At 38.0% G+C, this 18,602-nt stretch overlaps 1 protein-coding gene across 8 annotated transcripts in view; it reads right to left on the bottom strand.

Annotated features, from left to right (window-relative positions):
- Positions 1-217: 217 nt before the first annotated feature.
- LOC121506530 (tensin-like) overlaps positions 218-18,602 on the bottom strand; it is a 145,823-nt gene continuing 127,438 nt past the window's right edge. For 5 of the 8 annotated variants that reach the window (XM_041782379.1, XM_041782378.1, XM_041782375.1 and 2 more), the window contains 14 exons: positions 13,465-13,536; positions 12,311-12,337; positions 11,875-11,956; positions 9,098-9,648; positions 8,921-9,007; positions 8,685-8,813; positions 8,513-8,608; positions 8,359-8,436; positions 8,200-8,271; positions 6,700-6,726; positions 6,205-6,373; positions 4,693-4,761; positions 4,580-4,609; positions 218-4,459 (listed from right to left, as the gene is read on the bottom strand). In XM_041782379.1, the coding sequence (XP_041638313.1) occupies positions 4,330-4,459; positions 4,580-4,609; positions 4,693-4,761; positions 6,205-6,373; positions 6,700-6,726; positions 8,200-8,271; positions 8,359-8,436; positions 8,513-8,608; positions 8,685-8,813; positions 8,921-9,007; positions 9,098-9,648; positions 11,875-11,956; positions 12,311-12,337; positions 13,465-13,536 (1,619 nt within the window). In that variant the 3' untranslated portion in view covers positions 218-4,329. The remainder of the gene's footprint in view (positions 4,460-4,579; positions 4,610-4,692; positions 4,762-6,204; positions 6,374-6,699; positions 6,727-8,199; positions 8,272-8,358; positions 8,437-8,512; positions 8,609-8,684; positions 8,814-8,920; positions 9,008-9,097; positions 9,649-11,874; positions 11,957-12,310; positions 12,338-13,464; positions 13,537-18,602) is intronic. The other 3 variants (XM_041782381.1, XM_041782377.1, XM_041782373.1) reach the window with 1 other exon arrangement.

Here is an 18,602-nt window from a genome sequence, read left to right on the forward strand (position 1 = left end):
GTCCCCCAACACTGAAGAGCACATGGCATTTTGGGAGCCTTTAAATACCCCCCCTCCCCCAAAGGTGTTTCGAATCAAACCAAACGAGCTGCACACCTGACAGTGAAGCCGATGATGGAAGATGGAGAAGAAAACCTTCTAAAAAAAAAAAAAAGCTTTAAGCATTTAAATCATGACTAAAACTGCTCCATAACCACAAAAAAACCACCCACAAATCTTGAATGTAACTGATTTGTATTGCTTTAATGTTTTTTTTCTCCTTAGGAACAGGTAAGCCATGACAATATAATGTAAATGAGAAGCGCAAACAAAATCTGAGACCCTTTTTGTACATCCATAGAAGCACATTCATACAATAAGTCCCATCATGTGTACAGCGGGGTCACAGAAGTCTTTTTCACAGAGGTGACGCTTGACTCAGAACAAAAAGGTGCAATACAAAATTGGGTTTATTTTTTAATTCATACAGCATTTTTTTTTTTTTTTTCTGACTTTTTTTAGTGGATTTTTGTGTTTTGTACCTCTTTGCTTTGAATGAATCGCCACCATACATTCCTCCATTCGTTAACACTGACCGTCGTGATAATGCGACAATGAAACCTTGAAAAAATTAAAAAGAATAAATAAGAATAAATAAATTGCGACTTCGAACGGGGTCAGAGAAGACACCTTTGGCAGTCTGACAAAGAAAAAAAGCTGCAGCTGTGGAGCTCTTAGCATAAAGGTGAGATGTGTCCATCTTTACCTGCTTTACAGAATTTGCCATCCTTTATTTTTGTGAATTTAAGTGCTTTGATTACACTTCCAGATTCTAAGTAGCACGTAGCTGCAGCCCAGGAGCACAAGCTTCTGATGTGACAAAGCCTCTGGCGTGACAGAAGTGACGTACATGATGATTATTTTTATGGATTCAGACTGCTTTTGACATCTTTACTGCTTACTAAACTAAAAGTCAATATGCTGTCCTCCCACACTCAACAGCCAGTCAACTATGTAAATCAGGATTTTATTATTTATAGTTTTTCTAGCCCATACTTTGTTGTTGGGCTAGAAACAAGCTACCAAGGTTTTAGAATTTAAAACAGTAAAAACAAATTCATTTTTAATAAAGCTTTTTAATCACTGAAAATGATGTTTTATAGCTTTTCTGTGTTTCAGTATGGTTTCTCTGTTGCTAACCAAGGGGGCTTTTGTCGCACCAGGGGACTTTTTCATACAAGGTGGCTTTTGTCATACCAGGAAGCTTTTTTCGCATCAAGGGACATTTTCCATACAAGAGGACTTTAGTCATACCAGAGGGCTTTTGTCCTTACAGGCACAATTTATGTAACCAGGGGGATTTTATTCCGGCAGGTGGCATTATCAAACCAGGGGGGCTTTTGTTGCACCAGGGGACTTGTGTCATACTAGCGGACTTTTGTCACAAATTAGGGCTTTTGTCACTCAGGGGGACTTTTGTCATTCCAGGGGACTTTAGGTACACCAAGGGACTTTAATACCCTAGATAATTTTTATACACCGGGGGACTTTTGTATGTCAGGGGTATTTTATTTTACTAGGAGACTTTAATTGCACCCGGGGGCTTTTGCCTATCAGTGTACTTTTGTTGCACAAGGGGGCTTCTGCCATATGAAGGAGCTTTTGTCACACCAGGGGATTTTTTTTTTCTTTAAATCAAATCAGGGCCTTTGTCACACCAAGGGACTTTTGTCATAACAGGGGACTTTAATCATACCAGGGAGATTATGTATGACCAGGGGACTTTTGTTGCATCACAGGACTTTTGTCACAACAAGGGTTCTTTTTTACACCAGGTGCTTGGGCTCTGAGCCTGGAGCTGGATATAATTGGAGTGTGCTAATGCCAGCTGTGTTCCTAGGGGTGGAGAATAGGTTATCAAATATGTTTTAAACTTTTTTCTCATTACATTGCTTTAATATTTCAGGGGACTTTTGTCATGCCAGGGGCTACAGCTGGACTAAATCGGAGTGTGTTAATGTTAGCTTTATTCTGAGGGAAGCTAATGTATTGTAAATAGGTTTTTTTAAATTATCATGACATCACTGCCATCAATGGCTTTTGTCACACTAGGGGACTTGTGCTCCTGGTCTGCAGCTAGATATCACTGGAAAATTTGTTTGTCCAGCAGGCCTGTTTGCCACTTTTTTCAGAGCATTACACTTAAAGGAAAAAATAAATCACCTGTAGATAAATGTAAATCTAAAAAGGCCCCTTGTAACATTTATGGCAAATAACCTGGTATCCATGAGTCCCGACTGGTTAAACTTCTTGCTATGAAAAGCTGCGTGTGAAACACAAAAAAATGGAACATAAAAAGCAACATGCAGCCAGTCGGCATAGATGTAAAGTGTTTGAATCTTTGGCAAAATTATAAAAGTAACTGTCATGGGTGCATACAGCTGTTTTCATATTGCATTTGAGGTTTAATTTTTCTTCCCTTTTGCTAAAATCGTCATCTTAACCTTTGAGTTTCTACCAGCTACGGCGCATTTTTCTGCTGTCGAAAAAATGCGTCAGTCCATGCAATTTCGTCTATCGCATTCATGCCCTACCTCGTTCGGAGAGAACGCAAACAAAACAAAAACATGACGAGCCAAAAAAAAAACAAACATATACATGTACAAAGTAATGTACACCATATATTCAAACACATTTCAAAATCGTCAGACTTTGAAATCTTTAGCCAAAATAAGTCTATATTTTTTCTCGACCCATTTAGGTAATCTTCTTTATCTAGACTGTACAATATATGTATATATGAGTAATCATGAGGGACCAAAGCAACAAAAATAAATACTTTTTCGCTATGTCACCTTTCAAAGTAGTATATCTATGTACATTTATATCAATATCAATTTTTCCTTAGCTTATTGTGATGGTTGAGCGTGTTCAGAAGCAGGCATTTGCGCACAGTGTGGAAACTCCTTTCCTTTTTTTGCCCTAAAAGTATCTAAATGTGACTTTCGACGACACTGTGAGACGGAAAAATGAAAAAATCGGACTGTCTTCGTTACAGTGAAAGGTAACCCTGGCTCAAATGGACCAAAAAATTAAAGAAAAATAAGAAAAATATAGCATCTCACCATCATGTCACTACTTCAACAATGGGTTTGTCTACTTCTTCTTTTAACGTACAAAAATGTTTCTATTCATGCAGTCTTTCGACAAGTCGTACAACTTCCGTGTACGTGTCTTAAGGTTTTTTACGTTGTTTTCTTTTTTAGCACAAAGCATAGAATGTTTTCAGTGAATGTGGCTATGGAGAGAGAGGAGGGGTGGTGCAAGTCTCGGGACAACAACATGCATAAAGAAGACAGTGCATAGGTCCAGAGTGGGGTTAGTCCCTGGTGGTTTCCAGTGTGTTTCAAGCAGTTGGTGATGGGAGTCTAAAGGAGGAAGAGGGGAAGGTCCAAGCCTGAGTGAGTGGTGCCATCTTGTGGACAAAGTCTTCCTCTTATTTTGAAGTTGATGCAATATTTCACTTTCAAGAGATTTCAGGCTTGGACCGATGCAAAGTGCGGTGATTTTTTTTTTTCGTTTAGCGTGGCGTGTTTTCTTTTTTTTTTTCCCAGTCCGGTCTGCTGTGCGCAGTTTTAAATCAGTCGTTGTTTCACTGCAGAGCCCTTTCCAAAACACACAACAGACCCAGAAATCACCACTCTAAAGGTTTTCACAATGATTTTTCTCTTTTTTTTTGTGTGGAAGGTAGAAGAACCGAGCTTAAAGATCAAGCTAACATGCATAAGGTCTTCAGATTTTGCTAAAAGCCGTCAAGGCTCACTTTTTTCCTGAAGATGAGTTCTTTTTTTTTTCCTTTGTTTTGTCGACACTTCATCTTTTAAAAGAGGAAATAAAAATGGCTTAATAGCTACATCATTCTTGCACTTGTGTTGCGACTACCTTTGGTAAATCAATCGACGAAAAACGACAACAGAAAACCCTGAAACGTACAAGTCCTTACGCGTTTCCTGACTGCACTTAGCTTCGCCTCTCTAAGTACTTTAGCTAGCTTTTTTCTTCTATTACAGGTTGCCCTGTGAGTTAATTTTCTCCCTTCGGTTGCCTTCATGTTTGTCACGTTCGCAGCTCCACCTGGCACGTCCACTAGCGCTTCATTTCCACTTCCAAAAAAGTCAAGACAAACCAGCAAGGCAGAGAGACGAAAAAGAGAGAGAGAAGGGGAAAAAACAGGAAACAGAAACAAAAAGGACATCATCGAGTCCTGGCGAAGAAAACACCAACGAACGACGAAGGAAGGAAGGAGGATTTCAAAAAATGGCCAACGCCATTTGCACATCTCAGGGGGTTTCACCGCTTCATTATTTTGGAGATGAAGCTGACGATGGCAGAGGCTGGCTGGTCGGGGTCCAGCTCGGCAAACAGGTGGCTAACGTTGTCTGTTGTGCTTCCTTGTTTTCTCGCCACAAATCCAAAAAGCCTGAAGAAACAAAAAAGCCCCTCTAAGTTACGACATGCATCTCATATTGCAAAGAAATGCATAAAATTCAGATAAAAATAGCCCAAAAAAATACTCAAACTTGTAATATGTCAAACTTACCTCACTGAGCCTCCTCCCTCTTTACCCCATCTATGAACAAAAAACAGCATTTTATACACAACTGGTGACGAAATGCTCTTATTTAAATGGTTTTCTACAGTTAATTTTCTTACTTTCTGTCTTGGGGATCAATGTCACAGTAGGTCACCGTGTTGATGGGGTAATGTCGCCTGAAGAAAAGTCTGAAGAAAGAAATAAAAAGCAGATAAATGTAACTGTTTGTACAAGTATGTATAGAAAAAGTGTTACTTAAGTACAATTCTTCACTTTAACCAATGTTGCATGTAGATTTTTATGAGTACAGAACTTTTAATGACCATTTACGGATGTAGATATTTTTCTTAGAATTTTGGAGCAAGTAAGAAAGGAATGTAGCATAAAGATGAGAATTTGTTGTTGAGTTGTCTCCTTTTTGTTGTTTTGTGCCTCTTTTAAGTATTTTTCGCATCCCTTTGTTTTTGTTCTGTGCCACTTTGTTGTCTTTTTGTGTCTCTGAAGTTTTTTTTTTGCATGCCTTTGTTTTTGTTCTGTGCCGCATTGTAGTCTCTTTGTAGCCTGAATCCTATTGTTTTATTGTCTCTTTGTAGTTGTTTTGTGACCCTTTGTTGTCATTTTGTATCTGTGTTTAGTCTCGTTGAAGTTTATAGTCCTTTCTTGTGTCTCTTTGAAGTTTTTTGTTCCTTTCTTGTGTCTCTGTGTAGTGTCTTTGAAGTTTTTTGTTCCTTTCTTGTGTCTCTGTGCAGTCTCTTTGAAGTTTTCTGTCCCTTTTTGTGTCTCTGTGTAGTCTCTCCAGTCATTTGTGCCCCGCTGTTGTTGTAAAGTGTCTCTTTGTAGTCATTTGGATCCAGTTGTTGTTGTTTTGTGTCTTTGTAGTATTTTTTTCCTTTGATTGTGTCTCTTTGAAATGATAAGGATCTGTTTGTTGTTGAATTGCACCTCTTTGTTATTGTTTAAAGCTGGGTATACACTGTGCAATTCTCGGATTCAGCTACGAATTTTGTTGGGCGGACTTTCAGTTGGATCAGCCGTCATTTGTTGTTCTGTGTACAGGGGGTTACGACGGCTGACCACGGCCCGACTTCAACCTGACGACCTGCAGCTGACATGGAGGTGACATTTTGCCACGACTGTAGTATGGTCGACTTGAAATCACACCGTGTATTCTCGGCTTTAGCTGTTAATGTTTCGTATATCATTGTAGTTGTTTGGTCCCCTTGTCTGGTACATGAAGTCTGAATGTTCATACACATGTCTTTCTTTAAAATCACCACTTGGGGGCACCAAAGCAGCATTCAAATCAAGGAATCAATCTGAATAGAACCCAGCCAGGCAATATGTGAAAAATTAATTAATCAGATTAACTTTGCAAATACAGGACAAAAAAATAATGTTTTTCCGCAATCTTTTTCTATTTTTTGGGTCTACACAACAACCCGGTTGTCTTAGACAATATTCACTAATCTTTAATACAGTTTCATCCATTTCAGTGTAGATGTTGTTGCCAGTAAAGTTTTAATTTAATGTGCCTTCAATCCACAATCAGACAAAATGCTGCCAAAAACAACAGATCTTTTAAATATAAGTACTGTAGAAGACATTGTTTGGTTCCTGTGTTGTTGACTCACTTCCTCTGGCTGTCTGTGAGTGTGATGCCCTGCGAGGACACTTTGAAGTGGACGGTGGTCGCAGCGGGCAGCGGGTTGGTGGACAGGGTCTGAGTGATAGCCTTGGCGACAGCTTGAGGCCCCGTGAGAGACTCCATGTCCACTGAGTTGATGTAGAGGACGTTGCACGCTACCAGGAAACAAAACAGAGACAAAGTTAACTCAAACAGACACTGGAAGACGTCCGCGTGCATGCAGGTTAATGTGAAGTGACTGGAGGTGAAGTGGAAAGCTGTGGAGTTAAATCTGTCATGCACTGCAAAGGGATTTTTAACTTTTAGGAATCCTTCAACATTCCTTGTATAAAAACTGTGTGCATATTTTTGTCATGTGTTTCATTTACACTTACTCTTATATAAAAATGAGGTGATGAATTAAATATTTATATAAGCATTCTTTCTATAAGGGCAGGCATTACAGCATTCACATTCAGTTAGAGTGCAAACCAGAATTTACCATGAGCGTCTTCAGGAACTTTCTGGACTGTAACGTAAGGATGAAAATGTTGTCAGGAAATTAACTAAAATAGGAAGCTTAAAGAATAACTATTTTTAACCTGGTGAAGACACATTGAGAGCTCTTTCACAAGAGTAACCTGGCCAGGGGTCAGCAGTAAGAGTCATGATAAATAATACATGTTCAGAGAGAAACATTATTGGTTTTTGTTGGTTTGGTTGAGACTCACAGCTATTTTATTTTAAATTATTTTTTCTGTTTGTAGTTTTCTTTACTTTTGTTATTTTTCTCTATTTGTCATTGTCTTGGGTCCTGTCATGTTTTTTTTGTCTTTCCAGCCTTGTTGTTTTTTGTCTAACTGTTGTCAAATTGGTTTCCCTTTTCAATTTTCTGTGATCTTTGTAGTAGATTTTGGTTCCCGTTGTTGTTGTTTTATGTTGTTTATAAGTCATTTAAGTCCCTTTTTTCAGGCACTGTGTCTCTTTGTAATGATTAGAAGTAATTTTGTGTCTCTTGGTTGTCTTGGTTAACTGGTTTTTGTTTTGTGTTTCTTTGTAGTCCGTTGGAACTCCTCTCTGTGTTTTTGTGACTTTTGTAGTCATTTTGTTCTCTCTTTTTGTTGTTTTGATTATTTTTGTAAGGTTGTGATTCTTTTGATGTTGTATTGTGTCTCTTTTTATTTGTTTTGGGCCACATTTTGGTTGGTTATTGTCTCTTTCCAGCAATTTTGGGTCCTTTGTTGTTGTATTGTCTCTCTTTGTATTCTTTTTGGGTGCCTTTGTTGTTTTATTATGTCTCTTTGTAGTCTTTTTGGGTGCCTTTGTTGTTGTATTATGTCTCTTTGTAGTCTTTTTAGGTGTCTTAGTTGTTGTATTATGTCTCTTTGTAGTGATTTTGGCCCCTTTGTTGTTGTAATATGTCTCTTTGTTGTCTTATTGGTTTCTTTTGTGCTTTGTATTTGTTTTGCCCCTTTTCTTGTGTCTCTTTGTAGTTGTTTGGTTCAATTTGTTAGTTTTATGTCTCTTTATAGTCATTTCAATTCACGTTGTGGTTGTTTAGGCTCTCTTTGACAATTATCATGATTATGTTTTGCTGTCTTGTCTCTCTACAAGGTTTTAAAAGTGTCTTTAACATTGTGTCATTTTTCTTTATTGTCAATTTTTGTCTTAATATGGTCTTTTCTATGTTTTTTGTAACTGTCTACCCTTTAAAGTCACTTTGTTTCAAGTTTTTTTTTTTTTGCCACTATCATGTAGTTTTTATACTCCAGTCATGTTGGCTGTCTTTACAGTTGTTTGCATCTTGTTCTCTGCTGATTTTTTCCACATAACCTTGAAGCTTTTAAGAACCCTTACATTTTGGTGTTTATTTTCCAATGAAACTCTTGCACAATGGTAACTTAAAGCAGTGGCTTTAGACTTGGACTTAATAACACCTTGGAGGTCTAGTTTGTACCTGCTAAGCCTGCTGTGAAATTTAATTTTAGTTCCTCTTGTTTACCTGCTCCTTGCTTTAGAAGTTCAACGACAGGATCAGTGGGGGTGGCAAGTTCCAATGCCTCTTCATTCGGATCTGAAAGGGAACAAAAGAATATTTCAAAAACAAACATTTTAACAAACTGCTTTTTCACTGACTGACAATTTCTTTCCATTTACTGACCTTTGGTGGGGATCATGAGCTTGCAGGGCAGAGCCAGAGGAGTCATGGAGTGTTGGTACACCAGAGCAGAAAGACAACCTGCAAAAAATGTTATCTCTGTGTTAGAATTCCTCTTTTTGATAAGAATTTACAAGAAAAACAGCTATAGCCTCACCGAAGTAGGGCTCATTGGGACATCCCTTCAGTCGGACGCCTTTGGCACTCGTCTCGATGAGAAAGTGCCTTACCAGCTCGTTCGTCATGTCACCAACTGGAAAATTTGAGTGATTAATGAAAAGATCACTGATTTTATTGAATTGCTTTGCTATTGAAGTTAGCGTCTTTACCTTTCTTGTTTTGCTGGACTGTTGGCGGTGGGCAGGCCACCTTCATGGCGAGGCCGTATGCTCCACGGAAGGAGTGGCTGTCCCTAATGATGAATGCCCCAGGCTCTCTGTCCTTTAACAGATTGATGGCTGATAGAAGGAGACAAGAAGAGGAAGGAGAAGGGAACAGAGTTAAGGGAAATGCAAATGTTGTTTTTCTTCTGCTGATCTTTTTGTTGAAAATATTTCGTCCTCACCTTGCTCTCTGGAGATATCCGGCTTGTACCAGAACTTTGACGTATCCTGGACAAACTTCACATTCATCTTAATGTCTGGATAACCATCTGTTTGAACAAAAGACAACAAAAAACATCACTGTAGATGAGAAAAGCCTTCTAGAAGCTGAAAAGGCATCTTTTTGTAAAGCATCTCACCATAAATGGACTTCGAGACGTCTGGCTGCGTGTGAGAGCTGGAGAGATTTGGTGTGCTTCCTCCGCTTGCAGGCGTAGGCGTTAGATTCTTGTTATCTGTCCTTTCTGCGTCGCCACTTGACATGTGTCTCTTCTCCGGCAGCTGCGGTGACACGGGGAAGGCGGGTGTTGCAGGTGGTTGGGCGCTCCCTTGTCTCGAAGCGGCACCCATCTCGTCAGGCGTGGCATGGCCGCTGGGTGCCATGCGGCGACCCATCAGAGGGCTAGGAGGCACAGCGGCGGCTGTTGCTGCTGCTTTCCGGCCGATCAGAGGGCTGGAGGGGATGGCGCCAGCAACAGGAGGAGCGTGTCTGGTCAGTGAGGGGCTGGCTTGGCCTAGGCGTCTCTGGAGGGCGGGGCTGGGTGGCGTATTGGTGGCCACGGTGCGGTGGAGGGTGTTGGGGCTGCCGGGGACAGTGTGGACGCCCATGATGTTGACCTGGGAGCCTTCAGGGGAGTCGAGTCTGTGAGGGTGGGAGGGGGCAGGGCTATCTGAGGAACCAATTCTCCTTCTATAGACAGAAAAAGCAAAAACTCAGAAATATACTTAAAATAATCAAACTATATTCTTGATAATTTTATTTATTTTTAAATGTTTGTGTATAGAAATTAAGAGGCTCACAAATTACTTCTTGACTACAGTCTTTTAAGATATTCCGAGTGACTTGATGTGTTAACGTGGCTAGTTAGTGGTTGACAAGGCAAATGGCCAACCAATTTAAGGATTTTGGGGAGGCCAGTCAGATATCAGGGGGACCTGGTTGGTCCTGGTTAAATCTGGCTATGCACCTGGAACACTATTGGTGCCACTATTTAGTGGGGTAATTAATTAGGGCAACATAAATCAAGATAACATTATTACTTTGGTTGCCAATATGTTTACCATTTACAGTGTCGTCTTAGTGTAGTCACAAATTAATAAAAACATCAACAAATTCTTGTCAAAATGTTTGTTTACAAAATAAGCATGATAGCACTGCCTTGTGCTGAAACTAAGAAGAACCTTTATTTTTTTGTTTGTATATATTTTCGTTGCCCTTTTTCAAAATATTTTGCCACCTTTTCCATTTTTTGCCACTTTTAATCTATTTTGCCTGTTTTTGCCCATTTTTGATTCTTTAATCCTGCTTTTTTCAATTTTACCCTTTTTTTTTTTTTTTGCCAATTTTGCCCATGTAAACTGCCTGTTGCCATTAAATGCCACCCCTCCCCTTGCCACTTTTGCTGATTTTTCCCATTTAGTCACTTTCACTCATTATTTTGCCATGTTTTTGCAGCTTTTTGACAATTTTTGCCACCTGTAACTCATTTTATGTCACTTCTCAACCATTTTTACCACTTCCTCCCAAGCCAATCTTCACCAAATTTTTGCCATTTTATACCTACACTGCCCATTTTTACCAATTTTTCCGACACTTTTTGTTACCTTTGACTTATTACTATTGTGGTTTTAGCCCATTTTTGTCACTTAGATCAGGCGCTTGCATGTATTTTTCAACAGTTTGCCTCTTTGGTTGAGCAGGGTTGAGTAACACTGCCATACATGATTAAAACAGTACGATACAATATGATAGGATGAAATACGATATTTCATGATATGATACAAAACAGTACCATATGTCATGGTACAATACATTACAATAGATGATATGAAACAGTAAAATACAGATCAGCAAGATTTGATACAATATAAAACAAAATGATACAATAAAATACAAAATGAAAAAGCAACTTATGATGATACATATCATATCACACGTATCATACATAACTTCACATCTGGCCCCTATAACATGATCAAATTCAAAATATGTGCAGAGGAGAGTTTCTAGAAGAAAAATGTTGTGGTAATTGGGGGATTTTTTTTCTAATTATTTGTATTATTTCATTACATCTACAGCTATTAAAACGACTCCAAAATCAACTGAGATTGAAATAATGGAATCAGAAATGACTTTGTGTTTTTCATCCATTTGTTTTTTTTTTTTTTAGAAATATAAGCCCTTATTAGCAAATATAAAGCATGTTCAACATGTATTCATCAGTTCATTCTTGATAAAAACTTTTCTGAGGAAACGTTCAGCTTCAGGTGTTTTGGGAACAAAATTTTCCTACACACCATATTCACATCAAACCAAGAGACAGACAACATGACAGCTAAATATTTAGCTAAAATATCTCAGTCGCCCCCTTGTGGCTGGCTTAGACATAGGGACGGTACTCCCTGTTGGAGCCCAAAAAATGTTGGACATTTTGAAAAATAAAAAAAAAAAAAGAAAAAGAAAAAGAAAGAAAAATATATATGAAAAATATGTTGATTACACTATTTTGAAAATGTCTTTAGCTTATTTGAAAGTTCATCCCCCAAAGTGCCTGTTTAATACATAATAAAATGAAAATCAACAAATAATTTGAATATGTTTTACATTTTTGCAATTATACAGTATGCACTCACAACACCACCTTTTTTGTATTGAAACCTGATAATGAAAAGTCAACATTTTCAACAAAAATAATTACACGAAGGTCCTAACATACATACAAAATTTTAATAGTTAAAACCTTGTCTTGTGTGTATCTGTGCTTAAATCATCAATACTGAAAAGAAGGACTCTAAAAAAATAGATTGAATAGAAGTAGCATATATAGGTCTTCTTCTAATGAAATTGACTATTTATTGCCTTCAATCATGAATTCCTGAATTTAGGACAGATGTTTTTGCTTTTGTGATGACTCACCCATCAGTGCTGTTGACAGGGCTACTGGAGGAGAGGGGAGCGTTGAACTGCTGGACCCTGGAGTCACCAAAGTTACGGTTATCTGACAGCCACAAAGACACAAAATGAACACGATTAGTCCAACCACACAGTCACGATTAACACTTTTTCGTCCCCAAAACCAAATGGGATGCAGTTATCATGTGCTTGACTCGAACAACGAGAAACAGAGTGACCAAAACAAGAAAATTATTCAAAGTGAAAGTCATTCTTTACATGTATCTGAACACAAATTTGGTGGCAAAACTGGGATGCAGGACTGTAAAGGAAGAAGGTTGCAGTGAAACACAAAAATACTGAAAGACTGAACAGACAAAAGAAGTGCAGCAGAGAAAAGGACTGCTTTGTTCTGGTGTTTGGTGCAGAGACATCGACAGTGCCATAGAAACGCCCTTACCTTGATCTCCGTCATTAGATTCAGAGTCTGACAGCAAAAACAGAGAAAGAAAGCAGGAGAGGAAGAGAGTAAAAGATGTGTGGGAGAGGAGGAGAAAAGGAGGGAACACTTTGAGTGCAAAGCACGATTAGGAGGGAGAGCTGTAGCATTTTGTGACCACTAGAGGGCAGCAGACACCAACTATTACAGCACTCCAAAGCTGCAGTGTCAAATAAACTAAATGAGTCTGTCTTTTTATTTAAGCTGTGTGATGTCAAATCTAAGCGAAACAGCCTGGATACAATTTCTAAACATATTTAGAAAAATTTAAGAAGAGAAAAGTGGAAACATTGATCTATGCCTTCTACGCCTGTTTTCTGTCATTTTTAGATGCTTGTTAAGATGATTCAATCAAGAAAGATGAGGAAAATGTGATGGCCATGAAACAGGAAGTTGTCACATGCCTAAATTCAGTTTTAGCGCATTAAATTGTGGGAGATTTGTGTGTTTAATGTGCTTTGAATTGTCATTTTTAAATTCTTATTAAGATGTTTTTGATCAATAAAGATGAAGAAAATTTTTACATTTTATGATATATTCTTGTCATTGAACAGGAAGTTGTAACATGCCTAAATTCAGCATTATGATGTAAAAATGGATAATGGGTATGTTTAATGTGTTTGGACGGTCACTTTTCAATTCTAGTTAAGATATTTAAATCAACAAATATGCAGAAAATTTGACAATAATTTATATACTTACGCCATGAAACAGAAAGTTGTCAAATGCCTAAATTCAGTTTTAGCACATTAAAATTGTGGGAGATTTGTGTGTTTAATGTGCTTTCAAGTGTCGTTTTAAAATTTGTATTAAGATGTTTTTAATCAATAAAGATGAAGAAAATTGTACATTTTATGATATATTCTTGTCATTGAACAGGAAGTTGTAACATGCCTAAATTCAGCATTATGATGTAAAAATGGATAATGGGTATGTTTAATGTGTTTGGACGGTCACTTTTCAATTCTAGTTAAGATATTTAAATCAACAAATATGCAGAAAGTTTGACAATAATTTACATAATCATGCCATAAACAGGAAGTTGTTCTCCATCTAAATTCAGCTTTATGATATTAAAATGGGAAAAATAACATATTTGATGAGTTTAAACTGACCTGATCCACCCTGATGAGGCTTCAGTCCAAGTGCTGACAGAGGAGTCTTGGCCAAACCAGGAGGAGAACGAGCTAAAGAGAGAAACAAAGAGAAAAGCAGAGAAATGTTACAAAGATATTCCCAAGTAAAGCAAGAAAATAAGATGTCCCTACAAGTCATGCATGGATGTATTAATCTTTAGCATGTTGCACAATGCTCAAAGAAAAGGCGATGACAGTTCATGTTTTAGGAAATAAAACATTGAGTCAAAGGGATGTTTTTTATGCTGTTTCCATGCTAGGTATTGACTTGATTTAAAGTGAGACAAGTGGAGACATGGTGTTAGGAATTGGACGAAAATTCTTGGATTCATATGTAAAACTGAACATTGAAGTCAAAAGTAAAGTAGCCCAGAGAAAAAAATGTGTTGTCCTTTTAAAGAAACAGATTCATTAATATCAACCATATTCAGCCATTTATGTTTATATGTTCGAGTTTGCCTAATGTGTATCCAGCCAAAATGTAGGGTATTAATCTTACCTGATTTTACCCCAAATTTATTCTTAAAGGTCACATATGCAAAATACACTTTTTGAGGCATTTCTAACAAATGTGTGCCCCTGGCCTGCCCAAAACCACCCCCCAAAAATAGAAAAAAGCCACCCAACCCCCTTCATTCTCCACCTTTCAGAAAATGTCTGCTGAAACAAGCCGTTCTCAGATTCTCCCCTCATGATGTCATGTGGGGAGTTAGTCCCGCCCCCATGTTTGATTGGCCCTCCCTGCTTGGAAGAAAAAAACACCATTTGAATCCTTCTCTTAGCTGCCAGCATTTAACTACTCACTCACTTTTTTAAAGCTACATCTATTTTCTTAGAGGGTCGTGGTCAGGGGTGGAGTCAGACAGATCATGAAAGTTTAAAGCCACAGACACAGAAACAGCTCGTTCTGAGCAGGGCTGAAACAGAGGGTTTTTTAGACATGCAAAAATCAAATACTGGAGTGTTTTTTCAGCAACAAACTTCACAGGAATGTTTCAGGGACCTCTGAGAACAATATAAATTTGTGTTAAAGAGGTAAGATATGTGACCTTTAAATCCTGAAATTTGGGATGAAATATAGGGCTATATAATGGTGAGAATCCAAGAAAAAGTAAACAAATGAGTATGTTGGAAAATGCGTCTTCAAAACAATGACCAGGTACAGGTTAGATTATGACAAGATGAGTCAAAAACACTGACATCATACACAAAATATGTCAAGAAACTGAAGAGATAGTCCAAAATAAGGTGCTTTACTTTTAGTATTCTTTGTTTTTTCCTACCTGAAATGAATCTTACACCCTGATGCAAGCTTTTACCGACTATTTGTCTTAGACGAACTTGAAAGAAATGTTCAAAATTTTGGAAATTATCTCCTCAGTTTTAATAAGGAATCCAATCACAGCATGACACTGATAACACTGATACAGGGCAAAGGCTCATGGAGATGCAAAGGTTGAGATGAGAGGGTGGTAAACATGAAGGTTTGTGTCACCAGGCAGATTCTTACTGCAACAGCTGTGAGCTCAAGACCGACTGCAGAAAAAGAGGGGCCTCACTGGTGAACAAAAAGTTCCTTCAAAGTCAATAATATCTGTAAAACAGACCTGTAAGCCTAACAGATATATGAGGGTAGATTGGTGCTCTGTGAATCCAGCAGATCAGAAAATATATGATCATGTGGTCATGCAACAGTGCTCCAAAGACTTTGCATCTTCTTTAGATGCTGTCTTGCAAAGACTGAACTTGACTTTAAGATTGGTTCTCATTATATATTAGGAATTAAGAAAATGCAAAATATAATACAGTGTATCTTTATTTTTCCTTTCCTTCTTACTCTGTTTTACATTTGTCCTCTCTAGATGTGCTCTTCATGTAAAATCCTGTCACTATTTCCCTAGAAAACATGATTTGCACACACCTGCTCCAAGCTGTGCTTGCCATCGAAGTCAAGCAACACTTGAGTTTTTCCTCAAACAAATCCAACATTTGCTTGTGCAGCATCATTAACTTCGGCATATAGGTGCTGCCTTCATTTGTATATTTCCTTTGAGAGAGCGGGACCCCATGTGAGGAGACTTGGTTTATTTATAGTGTGGAATAATTATGATTTAAGGTAAAATGACTGGCTCTGGTTGTTTGAAAGCTGAATTAATATTTGCGTGATGTATTAGTAATAATGGTCATCCTTTATATTATTTTATCTATTTTTCACTTTTTAAAGATTTGATTTTTAACTTTGAGCTAAATAAATTTCACTTGGCATGACTAATGTTATGATTTGTTAGAGTAAAGGCTACTCAACCAGTAGACGAGGATAATATTTCAGTGGTGCGGTTTCTCCACCAACAAGACATTCGGGCATTAATTAGAATTTTTCAATCTTCAGTTGTTGCAAAGGAAAAACTTGAATAAAACTTAAAGGGTGATTCTCTTGCATCTTCTTAAAGACTGGTGTCTCGCCATGAAACAGAAGTTACTGATAAGCATATACAAACTACCTTAAACTGTACATGGTTAACTAAAGACTAACTCTGAACAGGATGCCAACGCTAGCTTTAAATATCTTCAGATATGCGACCTATGTGAACATGCTTGGTATGTCCCAACATACCGTGCCACTGCCATTAGACAGGAAGTAATTGTTACTTAAACATAAAGACACTAAAGACACTACTTCTGGACATGATGTCAATGCTAGCTTCAAATATATTCCAATATGTTACCTAGTCTTAAAAGACTGTATGACATGCTTGGTATGTCCCAACACTATCTTGTGAAACTTACAGGACTGGGATGAAACAGGAAGTAGTGCTTTCAGGGTCTTCAAGCACTTATACTGCAATGTAATACAGGGGACACAAGGCTAATGAAAGAATTATAAATTACATATGGGTTTCATGTGGCAGATGCTGTAGACTCATTTGGAACAATCAACAGGAAGTTGGTACTTTTTAATTTTTGGTTTAAAAAAGTGTTAAAATGATGCATTTTGATGCCTCTTTCTTGGATGAACTTAATGAATCCAACCCACTTCAAATTTTATAAAGAAAGAAAAGAGGTCAGGAAGACCCATGAATGAACGTTAAAGGGCAATGTCAAACATTTTTGTCTTGCCATGAAACAGGAAGTAATTGTTACTAAAACATAAAGGCTCCCAGCTGAATGAAACTGTTTTTGATTAGCAAGAGACCCCTTCTGGAGATGATGTCAATGCACGCTTTAAATATCATAGCAACCTATTTAAAAGACTGTATGACCAGCATGACATGCTTTGTATGTCCCAACACTATCTTGTGAAACTTACAGGACTGGGATGAAATAAAGAAGTAGTGCTTTCAGGGTCTTAAGGGATTTGTTAGCATTATTAACAACTAGTTCTTCATCACCCAGGTCTGAAGCTTTTTCAAAATCCGTAAATGCCATGATCTTATGGTAAATCATATAGTAGGAGGGAACAGCTGTGTGTTCCTGTATCCCTTGAAGGTCAGGGCCCCTCCTATGCAAATTTACTGTATAGAAAGAAAACATAAAACTGCAGCATAAATGTCTCAGGCATACAGCCAGGTTGCCCATCTGTAACACAACACCAAGATGGCAAAAGCATTGCCCTTTTTCCTCCTGTTGAGCCTGTCTGCAGCTTTTGGAAAGTATGTCTACATAGACACGGCAACAGAAAGGGATGGAGCTCAGGATCACTGCCGGCAGCATTACACAGAGCTTGCTCCAATAAGCAGTGAACATGACATCATGCTTCTTCGTAACCTTGTCGATTACTACACCTACTACAATAGGTTTAGCTATTTCTGGATCGGACTGGAGAGGGACGGCACTGACAGGGAGAAGTGGACGTGGTCCAGAGCTGGAGAGGTGACCAAATTCTTCTGGGACGATGATCAGCCCAATAATGGAATTTTTGAAGACTATGGCTTGCTCCATTGGGATAGATGGCACGATGCATTGCCAATTTATCAAGTCCACTTCTTCTGCTACAATGTGATCGTAGTGAGGGAGAGGAAGACGTGGGTGGAGGCTGTGGATTACTGCAGGGAGAATCACAAAGATCTGGCAAGTATCACCTCAGAGGCGGAGATGACGCTGATCTGGAGGGAGTTACAAGAAAACGACACCACCGACCACGTCTGGATTGGACTGCGGTTCTTCCCAGGGGACTGGCTGTGGACGGACGGGCAGCCGACGGACTACCAGGCCTGGAGTAAAGAGGGGAAACCGGACTGTCCTAGAGTGGAGATGGAGTGTGCCGCTTTGAGAATGAAGGACAAGATGCTGAGTACGAACAGGACCAGTCCAGTCCCTGATTCTACAGGTACAATGTGGTTGTACCCAACTACTGAGCCACCGAGTACTTCTGGAGGCATCACAGAAAAAGTGTGGGAGGCTCATGACTGTGAGGAAAAACTACATTTTGTTTGCTACTGAGAGTCTCAAACTTTAAAGGGCCTGTATCATTTTTCTTTTTAATCAAAAGCTTGATCTTATCTTAAAAATGTATTTTTAAAATCAGTTTAGCAGTTGACAATTAAGTCTTCAAATAGTATGGTCTATAAAGCAGAGTGAGTGAAATTAAAATTATAACTGTTATTTATGTATTTATTTTTTGAGTTATTGTAGTGTAGTCTGACCCTACATAAGCTTCAATCATTATTATTACTTTAAATAGTTTTACATTATTTTACCAAATTATTTCATTTTTTTATGTTTTTTGCTCTGACAGGAACTGTTTGCTTTTTTTGTTTTAAGCTATTTTTATTTATATTTCGTTTCTGACATTTACTCTTTTTTTTAAACCTGTTTCTTTGATTTCATTTGTTCTTGTTTCTCTATTGGTTTATATTTCTTACTCTATTTTGCCATCTCATCTTATATTGTAAAATGCTTTCGTAACATGTCCTGATTGTACGTTTTTAGGCTGTATTTTTAAAAAAATTTTCTACTGTATATCACAACTTCTAAATTATGAGAAAAAAAAAATAAAGATTTTTTTTTTTTCAGTCTGGCTCAGAAAACTTTGAAATCTTTATATATCTTAATCTTCTTGAAAACTGGGTATAAAGGGCTTTAGGATCCAGTTTCTTCCGAGGCAGGCCCCTATACAA

This window comes from Cheilinus undulatus, linkage group 24, assembly GCF_018320785.1.
Source record: "Cheilinus undulatus linkage group 24, ASM1832078v1, whole genome shotgun sequence".
Lineage (NCBI taxonomy): Eukaryota > Metazoa > Chordata > Actinopteri > Labriformes > Labridae > Cheilinus > Cheilinus undulatus.